Raw genomic sequence first — 18,905 nt, 5'->3', positions numbered from 1 at the left:
GTCGACAGAGGGCAGAGTCGCAGTTTGTGTGAAGGAAGGTGAGCAGCCGAACCGCCAATCAGACGAGGCCAACAGGAGCGCAAAGAAAGGGGAGAAGGAAGCTTTATTGCCGCCATTTCACGTGAAAGCAGCGCGGAACGAGCAACGTCAAGGGCCGAACGTTTAGAATAAATCAGGCAGAATTTGAATTACATTCGCCAACTGGAGACTTAGGAACCAAAGCAGCCGTTATAACAAACGGTAGGGCCTAGCAGTTTGTCTTTCAAGTGGCCTTTGCTGTTGCTTGGAGAAGAAGAAAATGAGCTACGGAAGGCCGCCACCAGACGTGGAGGGAATGACCTCCCTCAAAGTGGACAACCTGACTTACCGAACTTCGCCGGAGACCTTGCGTCGAGTTTTTGAGAAGTATGGCCGTGTGGGGGATGTATATATCCCCCGGGATAGGTACACCAAGGAGAGCCGCGGCTTCGCCTTCGTACGGTTCCTCGACAAGCGCGACGCCGAGGACGCCATGGACGCTATGGACGGCGCGCTGCTCGACGGGCGGGAGCTTCGGGTGCAGATGGCCCGCTACGGACGACCACCGGACTCAATGTACAGCCGGAGAGGTGCTCCGCCACGCAGATATGGAGGGTACGGTCGCAGAAGCAGGAGGTAATAGTGGGCTGTTTAGCTTTGGCTAGGGAATAGTTTTATGAAGGATAGGAGCACATGGCCCACTAAACGAAAGTAGTTTAGAAGCATTTCCTCCTTGTTTACTATGTAGCAATAAGTAAGCCTTAACATTTCTAACGATACTTGCAGGCCAACAGCACACAATGCTAACCATAATCTGGTTATTATTGTATTCACTGCTTTAATTTACATACGTTTATACAGTTTACAAGGACTTAAACTGTTTACGTTTTGAGTTAATCTACAGATCATATACTTAAGTGTTTAGTTTATAGAGGATCAGCAATACTGAAAAATGACAAGTTGCTAAAGCCCTAGGTGAAGTTGTTTGGCCCAAATAACAGTTTAAAACCCAAAGAGATATATACATATATATTAATTATTTCTTTATTTTTATATTTATTTCCTGCCATTTAGTTCTCAGTTTCTATTTTATTTTTGCCTTGCTCTGGCCATATTATTGAAATGTTTCTCTCTCTAACCACAGCCGGTCAGCCAGCCCCCGCCGCCGCAGACGAAGCCGCAGCCGCTCTAGAAGCAGAAGCCGTTCCCGATCCAGGAGCCGCCACCACTACAGCCGCTCTAGGTCTCGCTCTTACTCCAGATCCAGGTCAAGGTCCAGGTCCAAGTCTAAGTCTAAGTCCAAATCCAAGTCCAGAACCCCCAGACGGAGCAAGTCAAAGTCTCCCTCCAGGTCTCGCTCCCGCTCCAGATCCAAGTCAAGAAGTCGAACCCCGCCTTCCAACAGAGGGTCAAAATCCAGGTCCAGGTCCAAATCCAAGAGTAGACCTAAATCACCAGAGGACAACGGAGCCGAGTCTTAACCCAAACTTGGACGCAATATGACGGTATTCAGGGGAAAGGGTGGATTAATGATTATATTACTTGTTATACTCAGACAGTAGTCATCATTGTGGTATTCTGCAGTCTTGATGCTACATTGCAATCATTTGCAGACAAGCAACCAGGTCTGCAGAATCTTGAATGTTTTTAGAAATTAAAATTAGATTGGGACTGATGTAGACAGGCCTAGTGCTGTGTGTGCTTTACTTTGCTTGTACCTTCAGTAAAGCTAAAACACACACAGGCACTCACAGGGAGATTTGACTTAATGTGATCTGCCATAGCACATAATTCAAATTGGGGTGATGTGAGTGTGTATGGGAGGGAGGGGTGGATGGGACGTGGGGTGCTTCACTCAAAACGTTCACCTAAATGTGGAATTCTTTCCTCCAAGCTGCGGAGTCCTGTTTGCAAAGAGAGGAGGAGGAGATGGGGGTGTGGCAGTGTGAGAGCAGTTAGTGTGTGACCCGCCCATGTGACCTGCCTGTTGCTGAGAGCGATGGCAGTTGCTAAGGAGCAGGTCACCAAGGCAACGGTGGTTGCTATGGAGCAGGTCGTCATGGCGGTGGTTCGGGCTGTCAGTTGGTGTATGAGGTGGTGTGGTGAGGTACGTTCACGGGGATCACAGGCAGATGCACTGAGCACTGTTCCCACCCGTGCCTGTGGCGTCCTCCGCCTCTCAAAGGGAACGGACCCCGAGGTTTGTTTTTCAAATATGCCCGAGTGTAAGAGTCTTGTTAGAACTAGTTTTTGGGAGTGTGGGGCCAAGAAAGGTGTGTGTAAACAAATGTGATAATAACTAGAAATATTAGGTATATTAAAAGAAGAGTTGCACAAAAAAGCCAGTTTTATGAATGTTAGTGTCAAGAGGGAGAAGATCAGACCAGTACTGTTTAAATATCAGGTCAGCTGCAGAAGGGAACATTGCCATTTTGTTTTGCTCTTCTCAACTGTATTTTGTCTTTCCTTCCAGATCTCAGATGATTGAGCCTTTGCTGAGGACATCAGGAAGAGTCTCACATGGAGCAAGTGGACTCCACTATTACCACTGAATGCAGACTGAAAGGTTATTGGAGCTTGGTCTAAAATGTTTTAAATGTTTCATTTGACTTAATTTGCCTAAACAAATTCTGTAACTTTGATGTCATCATTGTTTGTAAAGTTGAGCACATTGAAAGGGATTTGTAAGGTGTTTTTTTTTTTTTTTTTTTTGGTTTGGTTTTTTTTTTTTTTTTTTTTTTTTCCCCCAATCAAAATTGGGTATTTTTAATTTTGATTGAATTTGTATATGTTAATAAATTCTTTTTTGACCATAAGTATATTTCTTTTAATGAAACCCCTTGTTTAACACTCTTTCCAGATGGATATGGGAGAGTTTTATTGCAGAGTTGATGTAGAAAAGGGTCACGTTGGATATTTCAGCTATGTTATACCACTCTTATTGGGAAAAATGGCTTACTGTACAGTGACATAAAAGCAAAACATGAAAAATTCGCATTGCCACTTAATTTGTGACTTGTTAATCCGGCAACATAGTATTTTCTTTTCTGTCACATCTCTTTTTTCTGTCTGGTTAAAGTTGCTTTCCTATGACTCTAACCCTCTTTCTTGTGTATCTTTTGTGCACTAGGCGCAGTTGTGTAGCAGTTGAGTAATGCTGGTTAGCTGTTAAGATGCGGTGCAGTGCGGTGGTGACATGGTGTGGCGTGTTGCGGTGCTGAGTGCCCGGTGCTGTTCCGGGGCTCGACCCTCCGCTGCTGTTTGCCGGTTTGTAAGCTCACAGGTGTGGCAGATCATCCATCCTCTCCTGTCTTGTGATCTCTTCTTCCCTCCATGTGCTGTACAGATTCTCTTCTCCCTTTTCTCTTTATTCTCCCTACTTTCCTTTTCCCCTCTCTGTGGTTCATCCACTGTTGAAAACTGGCCTTGCTCGCTTCTTGAAATTGGGTCCATTGGGACTCCTAGTAAAGGGTTTAAACGGCAGTTCTGACTGCTTAATGAATCATTTTTGTGTATTGCATTCCTCTGTGAACCTCTCAAATGTCTTGTTATTGCTTCAGGTGAATGCTAATAAACATTTTTGTCTTAAATAAGTTGCCGATGTGAGTTCTGTTATGTCCATCTTCATACAAATCATAATGTATTTGCTATATAATCAAGTTTACCTCAACTCTCAGGCAGTTTAGTGAGAACAAATTTGTCACCAGTATAAATCATATGGTCACCTGTTGTGTAACCTGAATTAAAACACTGTCAGGATTGATAGGTGTATGCAAAAGTTTGTATAGAGACAAGTGACAATCGGTTTATTTTTGTCAAGTAAAAAGTAAATGCACCTGCTACAACAGACATTTAACAAAAAGTCAAGTAAAAAAAATGTGGTTTTTAATGCAATGTACTCCTTTATTTTACGGTCTTAAAAAAATTAAATAGTAAAGTTTGGGCACCCTACCAAGTCAAAATTAAGTAACCCTAAACTTTGCATACAACTTGTTTTGGTCAAGCCAAGTGATGAAACAGTAATGTTTAGTGGTGGGCCTTGATGTATAAATTTCGATACTGATATACGTTTCCAGGAAGATCAATTGAGGAGACATTTATATTTGCTATAACCAGTTAGGAATGACAGTATTTGGTTAATCCAGTTAATCAATTTGATGCTAAAATTGTGATATATTACCATACATCACTCAATGTAGCATAGTATACATTTATTCAATCTAATTATAGTTATTAAAAGGGTAGAAAAATCTTTGATGGTTAGTATTTTTTCAGCATCTCGCAGTATAAATTGTATCATCACTTTTAGTAACACCAACACCACTAACTGGTTATATTGTATATTTCTAATCACCTTCATGTAAACAAATAAAAACATTTATTAAGTTACATGGGCTTACTTTAAACAAGAAAAAAATACATATTGTATATTCATCGATGCCAGATTTTTCATTGAAGAACTAGATGTAATTTGAAACATTTGTAATAAGGAAATGGCTTTGTGCAAAAACTAATCAGACAAATAAAAGGAAAGTATTTTTATGTCATAAAGCATGTCTGCAGTGGATCTTCAAATCATAAATATATTTAAACTACTGTAGTTTGTTATTTTTTTTCAGTTCATATAGAATGGGAAATAAATGATTATGCTAATTTAACTGACATTATGTAGCTACTACTTCTATTCATATAAGTTTAGGTTTGTTATTTTTTTAAATATAATTAAAAATATTTAAGACTGACGTCCTTATTATCGAATTTGATGTTGGCCATAGTCTACATTATGTCAGAGACAGTAGAGAAACCTGAATAGAGGATCTTTGATTATGTTAACTGCACTCCTACTAGCAAGCTAATGTTAGCTTTGTCAGTTGGTTCAGTTAGCTACACAACAGTTACACCTGGCGCATCACTTAGTTGGTGTAGTTGGATATTTAGTAAGATTTTCTATGTAAAAACTAGTTTGTGTGGGTATAGTTTTATTTTATGATGTGTATAACACTAAATGTTTGAAAAGGTTTAGTTTCAGAAGTTAGGTTTAACCTTAAAAAAAAAAAAAAAATGGTGGAATTGATGGCAGCTGCTGCAGCTCCAGGGGCGGTTGCCTTGTTGGTCAAGCAGGTAAATATCACAACTATAAGGAAAAATTACTAATATTGGGTCATTAATCTAAACCATTGGACTCCAAATTTAGTGCTCTTGTTGTTTATTGTCCTGATTTAATCCCAGGTGCAGACTGTTTGCAAGGTGAGTCCTCAGGCGAGAACACCCGACGCTTTCTCCTGCTCGGACTGTAAACCCTGCTTGACTTTATCAGCCTGCAGCCACGGTACACGGGTCCTGTCACAAACCATTTACATCTCCCGCTTTGTGCCGTACACCCGCCGCTGATGGGATTAACGGGCAAAAGTCGAGAGCCGAGCACGTTGCAACGTGCCATGCCAGCGTACCTGAGCTGTGCTGTCCGGCAGTCTGGAGTTATAACGGCGGGGGTAGTCGGCGCACGCTGGGCGGGGGGCGGACCCGGAGGATATGACGTCCAGCTCGGAGAGGAGATTGTACCATATCCCGTAAACGCTGCCTGTTAACGTTGATTTGTGGTGGGGATTATTACAAGGATGGCTGAGTGAGTGAATGCAGTTGACTCAAGTGAACAGAAGGAGAAACAGGAAAGACAATCGAGTCACATTGCAGGTCGAAACTCTCCACAACCATGAGTCTAACTTTTGTATTATCTGCTATTATTTTCACGCTTCTCGCTATTGTGGTCGCAACTTCGTTATTTAACGGCTCTTCTACAGCCGACTTTGCAAACGCACGGAGTTATTTCGGTGCAGCCGGAGGATTAGATCAATCGGGGCCGAAGCAGAATGGCTATTTACCCGAGAAGAAGAAGAAGAAGAAGGCAGCGGATGACTGGTGTGAGATCAGCGGGAGCTCACACGATCACTGGGATGTAGTGAAATCTGTGCTTTCAGTAAGTAGTCTTCGATCTGTCTGTCATACAGTTTACACACCCACAGTCCTGGTTTGTTTTGTTAGAGCTGCAAAACGCTCTTTCATTACGTACGTCTCTCTTGATCTGACTATCCCTCCCACTCAGATACTGTTTACATGGTCCACTCAGTGACGGAAGGAGCACTCAAATCTTTCACTTAAACATAAGTAATGGTATAATGGATTAAAAAAAAAATCCTTAACAAGTAAAGATCCTGCATTAAAATTTGACTTTAGTCTTTAGTGGGAACAAAGTATGAAACGATACAATAAACGAACAGTGGCTCTTCCATCAGTGACACCTGTGTGAAGTGTAGGCCACATCAGCATCCAGGAGGGATGATGAGTACAGGTAACACAAGGAGTTAAATTGATTTGTTTTGAATTAAATATGTGCCCAGCAGTTTCTAATCCAGCCTGCCTGCCAATGGCAGCCACACACAGATATTTGAGAGGTAAAAGTGCATCTATTAGGGGGATGACCTGTGCAAAGTGATGCTGTGATGCTCCTCATCTGACCCCTTAATTCTCTGACAGGAGGAGGCACACCCCCAACCTCTCACTGAAGAACTGGCAACACCAGTTGAACACTCCTCCTCCACATCCAGCCTGTCCATCCCCAGGCCTGGATCTAGGCATATGAGCTTAGAGGTAGATTCATCATCCGAGGTCTCATCAGGGAGGGGCCGTAGGTCATTCATTGGGCTCTCTGATAAGGAGCTCATAAAGTGTGCTTTCTCTTACCCCCAGACTGAAGGAGCCACAGAGAGCCCGGGGATCAACGGTGAGCACTTTTACCCACTTTGAAAGAGTTGTGAGTTAAATATTTAAATATATACCATATATATTTTATAAATAAAGGTTTTGTGTCAGGTTTTAATCAATGTTTATTCCATTTTATCAGATAAGGTGGAATCAAATGCAAACAATTCCTTGAAGTACGTCCCTGGAAAGGCGCGATCCCACCACTTGCAAATGATGATGTCCAAAGACGAGCTGGAGGAGGAGCAGAGGTCAGTAAAATATGAATACAACTTCCTGATAAGACACTCTTTATAAAGGGTTTATAAGCCATCAATAAGAACAACTAATTATCTCTTTATTTCTTCAGCAAGACTCAGTGGAGAGTTCTCCTTAGTGAATTGAAGAACTACTAAGAAAGTCATGCAAAGTGTCGTGCTGGAGGAGGATTTTCCACAACCTGGAAAACCCAATAGTTGTTGTTATTAATGGATTATATCTGATTCATAAAGATTAATTGCAGCTACTAAACTCATTATAAAAAGTGCCTTATTAAAAAGTAGTACCCAAATATGTCACAATATATTAAATTCCCAGGGGTTGAACACCTAAACCTGTGCTTGCCCCCCCCTAATCCTCCAAAACAGAACAGAAGATGCTTGGGCAAAGATTTACTGAAAATCAAATCTTTTCATGAATTCCTATGAAGTTCCCTTGTTTCCACATGTATGTTCTGCGTTCTGTCCAATGTCGACTCCTCGTCTTCCTCCCTCTAGCCTCCCCTACGCTGTCTTCACGTGTATCTGTGTTGTTGGCATTTCAGTCCGAGCCTTCCACGATTAGCTGCTGTATCACCCCTCGGCTTTAGGCGAGACTGAGTAAGGCGAGATTGAGTCTCTGCCAGGCATTAGCTGAAGGATGAATGACACGAGACTCAAAAGAGTTTGGTGGCTGATGCTTTAAAACAAATAAGGAACAGCGGAGTGATTCAGCCCTATCCTCTCTGTAATGTATTTGCATACCCTGCTCTTATCATTGCAGAATACACTCGAACACAGACTTTAACTGTCTGTAAGCCTGAAAAAGGAGCAAATACATGGTAAAGTATGAGTTATTCTCACCCGTTTGTCCCAGGGGAGTCACTTTCTGGCCATTGTATGAAAACCACTTCAGTGCTGTTTTTTTCAGGCCAATTTGCTTTTACAGTTTTGGCCTCATCTGCTCTTTATCCTCAAGTGGCCATGAAGCGACCAATGTAACCGTGCAGTGCTGCTTACCTGATCCCACTTACCCACCACCCGCTGTCGCATTATTCCACATTAGATGTGTGATTCTCAGGTGTCACAGCAGGTGTTGATTGTGTCTCCAGTCGTCACCTCTGACAGATAAGTGTTAGTTAATCCTCTGAGGACTCACTGCTGCTCAGCCACAAGGAGGAGTCATTGTAACGCAACACTGGGACCTGCTGCTGACAAAGCAGTAGCTTTAGCTATTCAGTAACATATGAATAGAGGAAGTGAAGGGACAGTAAAAGGTTTATGCTTTGAGAAGAAACATATATAGCTATTCAATATTAAACATTTAATTCTGGTCATGCAGCTCATCTTTATGAGCATTTTTATTCGGCATTGCTTGTCTTTGTTTCTCTGCACAGATGTGAATTATTGACTTTTACATGTTGTCTCTGAGTTGATCAAAGGTCTCCCTTCGTTATGTCTGTCCTCTTGTATCTCCCTTGTGTTTTAACATCATTATTTACACACACATATAGCATATATAGCATATAGCTGTCAGTACGAATTATACTTCATAAATGTTGTGAAATTTGTACAAGTGATAAAGAGAGTTTAGGATTTTTACCTATCAATATTACTTTGGTTCTTGTTTTTCCAGGGTGCAACGGGAGCAGCTGGCTGCCATCTTCCAGCTGCTACACGATAACAAGGAGACGTTTGGGGAGGTGTCGGAGGGAGACATGGAGGAGCAGCTCAGACTCTACTCCATCTGAGACTCCTCTCTGACTCAGCTCTTTGCCTTGCCATCCACCCTCTGACTGCGCTCTTTTACCTGTGAGCGCGACTGACGGACCTCTTCAACAGAGCTACACAATACACTCAACAGCTACTCTCAATTGTGTTCCTTTTTTTTGTTTGTTTCTTGTGGGTTTTTTTGTTTTTTGTTGTTTTTGCTTCCATCCCCTGTCATTCAAACTGCAGTCCACATGAAGACCAAAGGAAACACCAGCCCAGAGCAGGACTTTATAACTACCAAATTGCAAATAAGGACCAAAAGAGATAAAAGACTATCATTATGTCTATTAGTTTTGTATTATAATAAAAATGTTAATTTATTACAAAACTTTTTTTTAAAAACTCAACTTTATCTTCACTTAACTTCTGTAACAGGTGTAAACCCCTGCAAGTTATTGCTGCATAACTTCCACTCTGTTGTGCAATAAACCACTTTATGTACTATTGTGAATGTGCGTGACTGGTTCCTGGTCTATGATAGATCTCTGTAACAGGAAACTGAGTGGTAGCCCTGCCCATTCAACCTCAGTGACAAGGTGTGAAATATTCTTGGGTGGCTTTCCCACCTGGGTACAAATATAAGAGGGAAAACAAACACTCATCTGTGTCTAATTGAACAGCAAAGACTCCAAATTAGAGGGATGGCAGTCCGAACCCACAGGATTTATTTTGGGCTGCTTGTGATGTCGGTCAGCATCTTACTATTGATCTTATCATGGGACTATTTATCTCTGAAACGCATCAGGTAAGTTGTATTTGTATTTTATCCATAGAGAAACATGAAAGATAAAGAAGGGAGTGTTTTAATCTGTTATCATTTGTTGTAAATTAGTTGCAGAAATGTGTAGCAGCACATCTCCAGGTCCAGTACTTTTTTATTAATTATTAATTACTTTTAATAAAGTGTCTTGCTAACTCTTATATGTTGCATCTATTGCTCTTTTGTCAAATTTCCACTTCAGCTGGACTAATTTCTTAAGAAAACAGACCGGTCAAGAGAGATTGTTTGATAGTGACGTTACATTATGGGTTGAGAGGGGAATCTCGACTCTACCGCCCGCTGTGTCTAACGCAAAACAAGCAAAAGTCGCAGTTTCCACAACAACTAAACCAGTGACAAAGCTAAAAACTGATCAAATGAAAACCTCTGCACGTGGAGCTGTGGCTGAGACCCCCATGCCGGTCCTCTCCAAAAAATCCTTCAAAAAACTTCCTCAGTGGGACTTTGAGGATGTCTATAACCAGGATGCCCCACCCCGACAGACAGTAAGCATGCCATGATAAGATGACAGCATGAATATAATAACTTTTCAGGACTGAGTAAACATGGCTGATGTTTGTTCAAATGTGTGTTTTTGGTGTGACCAACATGAATATCTATTTGTTTTTCCTTTTACCGCTTGCGCAGTATCACTGCCTTTAACATTTTATCCTATATTTTCAGACCTGTGCCCAGTCTGTGCGAAACTCTGAGGATGAGAGCTTCAAGAAGGCTTTCCTCCCCAACATGCGTTTGTTCATGCACAAAGACAATATCAACATGAGCGAGTGGAACCGACTTTCACATTTTAACAATCCCTTTGGTTTTATGGAGTTCAAGTATGACGGTAAGTGTTTGCATGTGTCTGACAATTCACAATAAAGTACACAAAAATGTGAGTAGCTGCTGAGTAATAGGTGAGCAAAGAATTAATCATTAGTGACGAGCTCCTGAATAACTCCCAGCTGAGGACTATATACAGTAGATAACATTGAGTTACTGCTGCTGTGGCTGGTAAAGCCAAAAAGAAATTGGTGCTGTCTGCTGGTAATGACGTCACAAACACAAGAGTTTAAAATTTCATGCGTCCTGTTTGAAATAAACTTCTGTAACCCTTGAATCCACTGTGTAATTGTAGCCACTTTTAAATATCAACACTTTGGTACTATCTTGGGATTGTCACTACAGCAACATGACACATAGTTAAATAATCAGTTAATCCATCAACACAATTTTTCATTATTATCATTTGATAATTTATTGTTTAAAGCTGCATTAATAGATATGTTGACTTGGAGGGAGCAAAATAAACTGAAATTAACTATGGCGAACATGTTAGCATACAGTTAAGCAAATACTGTCATTCATTTGGAGTCATGTTTCTTTCAAATTCATGTATTCAAGTTCAATATTCACTGTTTGTTTGTTTGTTTTTGTTTAGTTTAGTTTTTTTTTGCTTTGTTTTTGGTCTCTACCATCTCCTGAGAAAAATATAGCTCTTTAGCTGCTTATTGCTCCACTAGTAAATGAACCAGCCAATCTAACTGTGTCTGTCTGCTGTATTGGTGATGAGCAGACTGTAAACAGCTGCCTGTGGCCAAAAACTCACAATAAAGCTCTGTAAAGACGAGGGAAGCTGCAGATACTGGTGATTATTCTCTGTAGGTTCATCACCACGAGTAACCCCTGATGTATTGTTCATTATAGCCACTTAAAATATAACACATGAGCTAACACTTGCATGCAAACACCTAACAAGCTTGGCAGTTCGTCAGTTTAAAACACAGTATGTATTTCTTGGTTTGCAGACGTGATGGCTTCAGTGCGGTTGATCCCAAAGCCAAAAGAGCCTCTCCTCTCTCCAAAGGCTGGCAGTGGTGGCTGTATTCGCTGTGCTGTGGTGGGCACCGCGGGGATCCTTAATGGCTCTAAAATGGGGAAAGAGATAGATTCACACGATTACGTTTTTCGGTAAGAAAGAGGGAGTGAACAAACCTGGCGATTTTGTTTGTTATAGTCCCCACCACCCAGGACTTCATCTACTGTGAGCTTAAATTGGGTTTTTTTAAACACAGGACCATAAAGGAGTGGTTCAATTTTTTTGTCAGTCTAGCAGACTTTAATCAGCCATTGTGTAGACCCATGCAGTAGCATTTGTAAATTCGTGTGATTTCTGTGACACATAACGGCTGATTAAAACCAACTCAACCCACTAAGAGCATCAGTCATGGTTGTCAGAGCTACATAGAGTTTGTTCAGTCAACATGGGAGCAGCTCCAGGATGCTTGAATGATTTATTTTGTTGAGAAAAAATATTTTTGCTTTATGAGGTTATCTTGCTAGAAAATACAGCATTTGGATGTGTTTGTGCGGCAGGATGAATGGCGCAATCATCAAGGGTTACGAGGAGGATGTAGGGAACAAAACATCAGTGTACGTCCACACAGCTCACTCCATCACTACATCGATGTATTTGCTCAAGAAGTATGGATACAGCTCTGTCCCTAACGATGAGGTACTGAAACTCAAACGACAATGGTGTAATGTTGTGATGGTTTAATTTCTCCACACATACTCACTGATCAGTTTTGGCAGGGTATAAAGTATGTGCTGATTCCTGAGGGGATGAGGGATTTCAATTGGCTCCAGGGTCTTCTGAAAGGAGAGAGGATTGCTGCTGGCCCCTACCATAACAAGCGGTGAGTATCAACTCTGTATATATTCTCTGTAGGCCTGGATACTATACAAACACACACAAACACAAAAGCATGCATACTGTACACCCACTGCTACAATATAGCAGGCCTGAAAAACGTGTCTCCATGTTGGTTCAAAGTCAAATATCCAATAGAAGTGAAATTTTATTTTTACTTATGATTTACTATATTGACTGACACAGTTAGTACAATTTATGGAGGTTACAAGTCATATTAAACATTCACAAGATATACTAAGTGCATCTTTGTGTTACATGCAGAATGTCACAAAACTCCCTTCCAAAATCAGGCATTTTAGAAGCAAGAACCACACAATATACAAAGATAAACCTCATATTTGGACCTTGTATTTGCATTTTGCGTTTGGTTCAATTCAAGATGGTAGTTAAGAAGAGCTGTTATACGTTGTTGGAAATCAAATGATTTGTGAGATAAAATACGGTAGGCAAACACAATGAAACATTACACACAGGCTGCATGATTTAATGTTTGTGATCATACTATAGTTATTTATCACTCCACACCCTCATGTCCATAGTTACACCAGTGGCACATTTCAGACTCAATAGTGTGATGTAGGGAACAAAACACTGGTGTACATTTACACAGGCCACTCCATCACACCATCACTGTATTTGCTCAAGAAGTACAGATACAACTCTGTCTTTAACCAGGTTCTGAATCTCAAGCAACTAGTGACATTTACAGTTAGACATCTGTTCAACATTAACAGCAGCTGATTTATTTCTCAATCACCCAGAACAACTTTATTTGAGATGTGTTGCCTAAAGCTCCAGCATATGGTATAGTAACAAAGCCCATTTTCATCATGTCATTCTTTAATAATCACTGTAGACTTTTGTATTTTTACCCTCCAGGCCGAGGACGTACTATGCTGGGCAGTACAATGAGAGCCGTTTCTATGTTCTGCACCAGGACTTTCTCAGATATGTGCGAAACAGGTCAAACTCATTTCACAATCCTACCCAAACTTTTTACTTGTTATGGTTGACTCTAATAATGGCCTAATTGGCCTAATTGTTTAATTGTTTAGCAGATAAACTTTGAGAACAGGTAAAGCAAGCATTCAAACAACTGGTGAAACAGACATATACAGTTGTGTATCATCAGCGTAAAGCAATATCTTACATTATGATGACTAACAATATTATCCAGAGCAATGAAGATTATTGAATAGGATGAAACGTGCTTCAGTGAGCAATAGACTAAATCAGCAATAGAAAAACCCTTCCAAGTATAGTAAATGCTTCGGCCTATTTCTCAAGTGTTTTGATTGAAATGCTATGATAAACTATCAAAATCAGTGCTTAAACAGAATGAGGACAGCCACATTATTAGGAAGAAGAGAAATTATCAGGTCATTTACAACCTTCTACAAAGAAGCCTCAACTTTATGGTCATTTTGGAGGTTGCATTTTGTCTTTTCTTATAGATACAAAACATATTTTTAATGTACTATGTTCATTTGGTACTTAATTATTGCCTACAGGTTTTTAAAGTCTCCTAATCTGAATGCTTCGTTCTGGGCGATAGTCAGACCAACCAATGGGGCATTCACTGTCTTCCTGGCTCTACACACCTGTGACACAGTAAGTTAATATTATTTAAACATCTTGAAACTTGACATGAATAGTTTGACATTTTGGGAACTTCACTTATTAGCTTTCTTGCTCAGGGTTAGATGTGTAAATGGATACCATTCTCATATCCGTCCGTTAAATATGCATCAACATGTTACATATTGTTTGTTTAATCCATGCAAAAATTTAAGTATGGAAAACAATTTGTGGCTTTACAGGTATGTGGGGACTATATTTCTGAAATAGTTGTGTTTACACGTCGGTTTTTGAGCTGTAATGTGTTTATTAGTGAGCTTAGCTACCAGGTTGCTGGCTGTAGATTCCAATGTATGGACCAACAGGAGATTATAGCTTCATTTAAATACCTGAGTATCCCGACCAGTCAGTCAGAAGAAGCCTCTAGGTTGAGATGCGAAACATCGTCAAGAACTGTATCTACAACCAAATCCAGTTTCCCTCGATATAACTCTTCTTGGATAACTCTTCTTTGGTGTGATTATTCTCTAACTCTTCCTGTTCTCAGGTAAGTTTGTATGGATTCATGACTGAGGACTACAAGAAATATTCCAACTACTATGTGGAAAAACATGTTAAAACCCATGTTGTCTTCTACGCAAACCACGACTACATCCTGGAGATGAAGACATGGAAAAAACTACATGACAATAAGATAATAAGACTATATCAAAGAGCAGACTCAGACACAGGGACAGAAAAGCAGAAGTAACACTGATACACTGACGATGGCAGCAATGGCATCAAGAATAGAGTTCATTTTAATTAATGATTTTTTTTTTTTTTAGTTGTACTGTTTACCCTCCTTGGAAAAAGGTTGTTTTACTATGAGTGTAAATCACACCCGTTGACACAATGTGTCTTTTTACATAGTACTGTCTGGATTAAGTGTGTGATAAAAAGGGGAATTTTTTAAATCCTGGTCTGACAGAGAGAGGTAAAAAAAAACAACCCAATGTTTTGCAACAGGCCAAATTACAGGAAAACTGATATCAATTTATATGTATTCTACACTCAATGATATAAATGGGGGGGACAAAATACTAATAGGATCTATACTCTGTTTAACCTAACAGAACCACAGACAGCACCTCAGGGATGTTTGTTAGGATAGGAGAAGGGAAGTTGTATTAGACTGCTAGTTTGCATTTATGAGTCATTCAGTGGAATCGAAATAACAAGATAAAAGCATCAAGTAATAGCTAATCTTTTATGATCATAATGCAGAGGGGAAAACCTGATAAACAAGTCCTGCTGAGTGCTATCTTTTAAATCTATTATTCACAATGTTTTTTATTTGTTAACATTGATTTTTTTTTATTTCCTTTGGATTGTCCATGGAACATAACATAGTCTCTTATTTTTTAACTTTTTAACTTTTTTATTTTTTTCATGTAAGGTCACTGCCTGTATGTTACTCACAGATGGGCTAGGAGCCAATTAGTAAATACAATTTTACAAGCACTAGTACTAGTTCTGCTCAGAGTCCTGTAAACGATGTCTAAAGCTCTTGGCAAGCGAGCGTCACCACCACCCACTTCCGTCCAGAGAAAACTTTCATATAGCTCCTTTAAGTAAGATTTGTAACAGAATATATCTATATCTATAAAGGGTTGGAGTGTTTCCACCACTAGGAGATACAGAGCCAAAACACTGGGTGTGAATGAACACACATAGTTAAATGTGCCAAAAAGAAACCAGTTTTTATATGCTGACGTGTCAGTGATGCACCAAGTACAGCAAAATGACGATCTTCTCTGTTATTCTTATTACTGTACTGTTTTCAGTGTTTGTTATTGTATGGTTGACTGGTTTTAACATGTGATATGGGACCAGGTTAGGCTGGTTTGCTTCTTTGTTGAAGAGGTGATGGAAAATACATTTTATGTGAAGATGGGAAGTCTGAGGAAGAGCAGGGTGCTCAAAACCTCAGTCAGCTGAAGTAATATCTGATTTATTTAATGCATTGGGGATGGTTTATGGATTTTTTGTATTGCATTGTGTATTTTTTTGTTCAATTCATGGATGTCTCTAAATAAATTATACTGTGTATTGCTGCATGCAGCTAAAAATTATTTTCACTATCAATCAATCTGCTATCAATCAATCTTGATTAATCAATAAATCACTTTACCAATAAGATGTTTTTCTTTCTTAAATTTGCCTGTTTTGTCAAACCAACTGTCCAAATAATAACAAGCAGCTCACATTTAAAACCAGAGAACATTTAGCGTCTCTATTTGCAAAATGACACAATACAGGCTAATAATCTGCTGATATGTTAATATTTCTTCCAACGCTTGTTGCATTTCTGGTTTCAGAGTAACTAACTTCTTTGCTTTTTAAAGATCCCACTCTTTTTTTTTTACATAAGTTGTAAAAACACTAAAACTAATATTTTCGACAACCACTTCATTTTTGTGGTATTGTAACAGTTGGTGTCAAGGCATGATAAAACAAATTATGAGAAAGCTATGCAACACTTGTCCTTTAATTAACAGTGTGTACATGCCATGTTTTTGATAAACAGAATGGTATGTAATGCAGCAGCTGTACTAAAAAGGTGCTGTAATAATGTAAGAAAACAGAGGTAGAAACCAAACTGCAGTGACTGCAGTCCAGCTGGTTAAGGTTAGCTGGCAAGATAACTGAAGATTTCCTGTTTCCTGGAATTGAAAGTATACAATGTTTTAGTATTTTGTTTTTTTATGCCATATATATAAGATAATAGCTAATCTTTTATGATCATAATGCAGAGGGGAAAACCTGATAAACAAGTCCTGCTGAGTGCTATCTTTTAAATCTATTATTCACAATGTTTTTTATTTGTTAACATTGATTTTTTTTTTTATTTCCTTTGGATTGTCCATGGAACATAACATAGTCTCTTATTTTTTTAACTTTTTAACTTTTTTATTTTTTTTATGTAAGGTCACTGCCTGTATGTTACTCACAGATGGGCTAGGAGCCAATTAGTAAATACAATTTTACAAGCACTAGTACTAGTTCTGCTCAGAGTCCTGTAAACGATGTCTAAAGCTCTTGGCAAGCGAGCGTCACCACCACCCACTTCCGTCCAGAGAAAACTTTCATATAGCTCCTTTAAGTAAGATTTGTAACAGAATATATCTATATCTATAAAGGGTTGGAGTTTTTCCACCACTAGGAGATACAGAGCCAAAACACTGGGTGTGAATGAACACACATAGTTAAATGTGCCAAAAAGAAACCAGTTTTTATATGCTGACGTGTCAGTGATGCACCAAGTACAGCAAAATGACGATCTTCTCTGTACTGTACTGTACTGTACTGTACTGTACTGTACTGTTTTCAGTATTTGTTATTGTATGGTTGACTGGTTTGGTGGAACATGTAATATGGGACCAGGTTAGGCTGGTTTGCTTCTTTGTTTAAGAGGTCATGGAAAATACATTTTATGTGAAGATGGGAACAAAGGAGATGATGACCATGTCATTCCAGTCTGTAGTATTCCCCTTTTACCCTGTTTCAAACTATAAATATCATCACTCAATCCACTTCATAACATCTTAATTCATGCAGGGATTTATCATATCCATTTTCCAATCAAAATTAAAATGTGTTTTTGCAATTAGGTCAATTATTATAAAATAATTCTGATTAAAATGCAATTTCCCACATGGGAACATCTCAGCACTATCAAAATGACATTTCTCTAATTCTAATGATTTTTGAACATTTAATTCCTGTCTTATTGGCTTTGGTCTGTTTTTGCAGTGAATCTGACATGTTTAACCTATGGAAAATACATTTTATGTGAAGATGGGAAGTCTGAGGAAGAGCAGGGTGCTCAAAACCTCAGTCAGCTGAAGTAATATCTATGATATTTATTTAATGCATTGGGGGTGGTTTATGGATTTTTGTATATCATTGTGTATATTGTATTGTGTGTATTGTTTATACTGTCTATTGCTGAATGCAGCTAAAACCTTTTTTTATTATCAATCAATCAGCTAATTGCGATTACTGAGGAAAGAATTAAAGATGTGGTCAGGGATTGTGTTTTAGCATTAAAGCTGAAGATGTTTACTGTAAGAGATATAAGAATATTGACATTGCGCTTTCTTCTTGCAAAATATTGTACCATTTTAAGTTTTAAGTTAAGCCTTCATATTATGGGTCACAAGGTTGGGTTGAACTCACTTTTTCAGAGATTTCCCTTAAATTTATTATAACAAACAGCACCACCTGCTGACCTATTAGAGGTACGACTACAAAAACATTTGCCTCCTTTTTAATTAGTGGATGAATTTATATATATGAGGGGATAAAACCAAATGCGATGTACAATGTACAAATCCCTAAATTGTCAACACATGGAAACTATGTAAATGTGGAGCTTCTTACTCTATTCAGTCTGTGCCTTTATTTAAATCCCTCAGCAACATATTCTTTTGTGCAAAGCCTTTTCTTATGTGGCCTGGTTGCACACCTCTGAAAATAAAAAGAATGAATGAAGTGAAGTGAAGTTCTTTTACTATAAACATTTTATTTTTGCTCTGTATTAACAAAACATTGTATTATAATGTACAATGTACAGATTACAAAACAATGGGCCCCTGGGCACAGATATATAAAAGGCGCCACCCCTCCTTCATAACAAGATACACGATTAAGAACTCTAAAGTCTAAAGATGCCTCCTACAAAGAAAGAGATAAAACCAAAGCACCGGCTCCATCAGTGTCATTTGTGGGCTGCCCCTCAAGGCTGAATTTCTTTTGCAGTGCAACCATAGATCTGGCTTTACCACGATGGACAGTACGACAAGCTGCTTAAGGGTTGCAGTTTGACTTGGAACTGGCCTTTGTTCTTCACTAGGGGGTGTTATTATTAATGACCAGCTATAGTGAAGCATGATAATGTCCGCTAACATAGTGTTTCCTACATTAGCATCACGCGGGCTAACGGTTGTGGCTGGATTGTTTTTTGTTGGTTCACTTCAGGCAGGATAACTTCATCCAGTCGTGCTTCTTGTTGTGTGTTGAG

The 18,905-nt window shown here is 39.2% G+C and overlaps 3 protein-coding genes across 10 annotated transcripts; all 3 read left to right on the top strand.

Annotated features, from left to right (window-relative positions):
* The first annotated feature begins 106 nt into the window (after window positions 1-106).
* On the top strand, window positions 107-3,611 carry srsf2a (serine and arginine rich splicing factor 2a). Of its 5 annotated transcripts, none has more exons than XR_008826223.1 (4): window positions 107-654; window positions 1,163-2,218; window positions 2,492-2,584; window positions 3,149-3,611. XR_008826223.1 is itself a non-coding variant. In XM_056365499.1 (3 exons), exons 1-2 carry the CDS (start codon window positions 299-301, stop codon window positions 1,497-1,499), a joined length of 693 nt encoding a protein of 230 aa, XP_056221474.1. In that variant the 5' UTR covers window positions 107-298; the 3' UTR covers window positions 1,500-1,523; window positions 1,913-3,611. The 5 variants fall into 5 exon arrangements, 2 of the variants coding, with proteins under 2 accessions (XP_056221474.1, XP_056221475.1); XR_008826222.1 differs by having other exon boundaries at window positions 108-654; window positions 1,163-1,523; XR_008826221.1 differs by having other exon boundaries at window positions 2,492-3,611.
* Window positions 3,612-5,448: 1,837 nt separating this feature from the next.
* LOC130163004 (matrix-remodeling-associated protein 7-like) lies at window positions 5,449-9,237 on the top strand. Of its 3 annotated transcripts, XM_056366969.1 has the most exons (5): window positions 5,463-5,995; window positions 6,553-6,666; window positions 6,766-6,799; window positions 6,920-7,028; window positions 8,650-9,237. In XM_056366969.1, the coding sequence occupies exons 1-5, from the start codon at window positions 5,732-5,734 to the stop codon at window positions 8,762-8,764; spliced, it is 636 nt and encodes a 211-aa protein (XP_056222944.1). In that variant the 5' UTR covers window positions 5,463-5,731; the 3' UTR covers window positions 8,765-9,237. The 3 variants fall into 3 exon arrangements, with proteins under 3 accessions (XP_056222943.1, XP_056222944.1, XP_056222945.1); XM_056366968.1 differs by having other exon boundaries at window positions 5,449-5,995; window positions 6,553-6,799; XM_056366970.1 differs by lacking the exon at window positions 6,553-6,666 and having other exon boundaries at window positions 5,477-5,995.
* A 123-nt stretch (window positions 9,238-9,360) lies between these two features.
* LOC130163002 (alpha-N-acetylgalactosaminide alpha-2,6-sialyltransferase 1-like) lies at window positions 9,361-15,473 on the top strand. 2 transcript variants are annotated; one of them, XM_056366966.1, is made up of 9 exons: window positions 9,361-9,531; window positions 9,749-10,052; window positions 10,231-10,393; window positions 11,355-11,517; window positions 11,923-12,061; window positions 12,142-12,245; window positions 13,142-13,225; window positions 13,774-13,873; window positions 14,388-15,473. In XM_056366966.1, exons 1-9 carry the CDS (start codon window positions 9,428-9,430, stop codon window positions 14,589-14,591), a joined length of 1,365 nt encoding a protein of 454 aa, XP_056222941.1. In that variant the 5' UTR covers window positions 9,361-9,427; the 3' UTR covers window positions 14,592-15,473. The 2 variants fall into 2 exon arrangements, with proteins under 2 accessions (XP_056222941.1, XP_056222942.1); XM_056366967.1 differs by lacking the exon at window positions 13,142-13,225.
* Window positions 15,474-18,905: the final 3,432 nt, after the last annotated feature.

This window comes from Seriola aureovittata, chromosome 21 (genome assembly GCF_021018895.1).
Source record: "Seriola aureovittata isolate HTS-2021-v1 ecotype China chromosome 21, ASM2101889v1, whole genome shotgun sequence".
Taxonomy (NCBI): Eukaryota; Metazoa; Chordata; class Actinopteri; order Carangiformes; family Carangidae; genus Seriola; species Seriola aureovittata.
The sequence above is the reverse complement of the archived record's forward strand: the minus strand, read 5'-3'. Positions and strand labels throughout refer to the sequence as shown.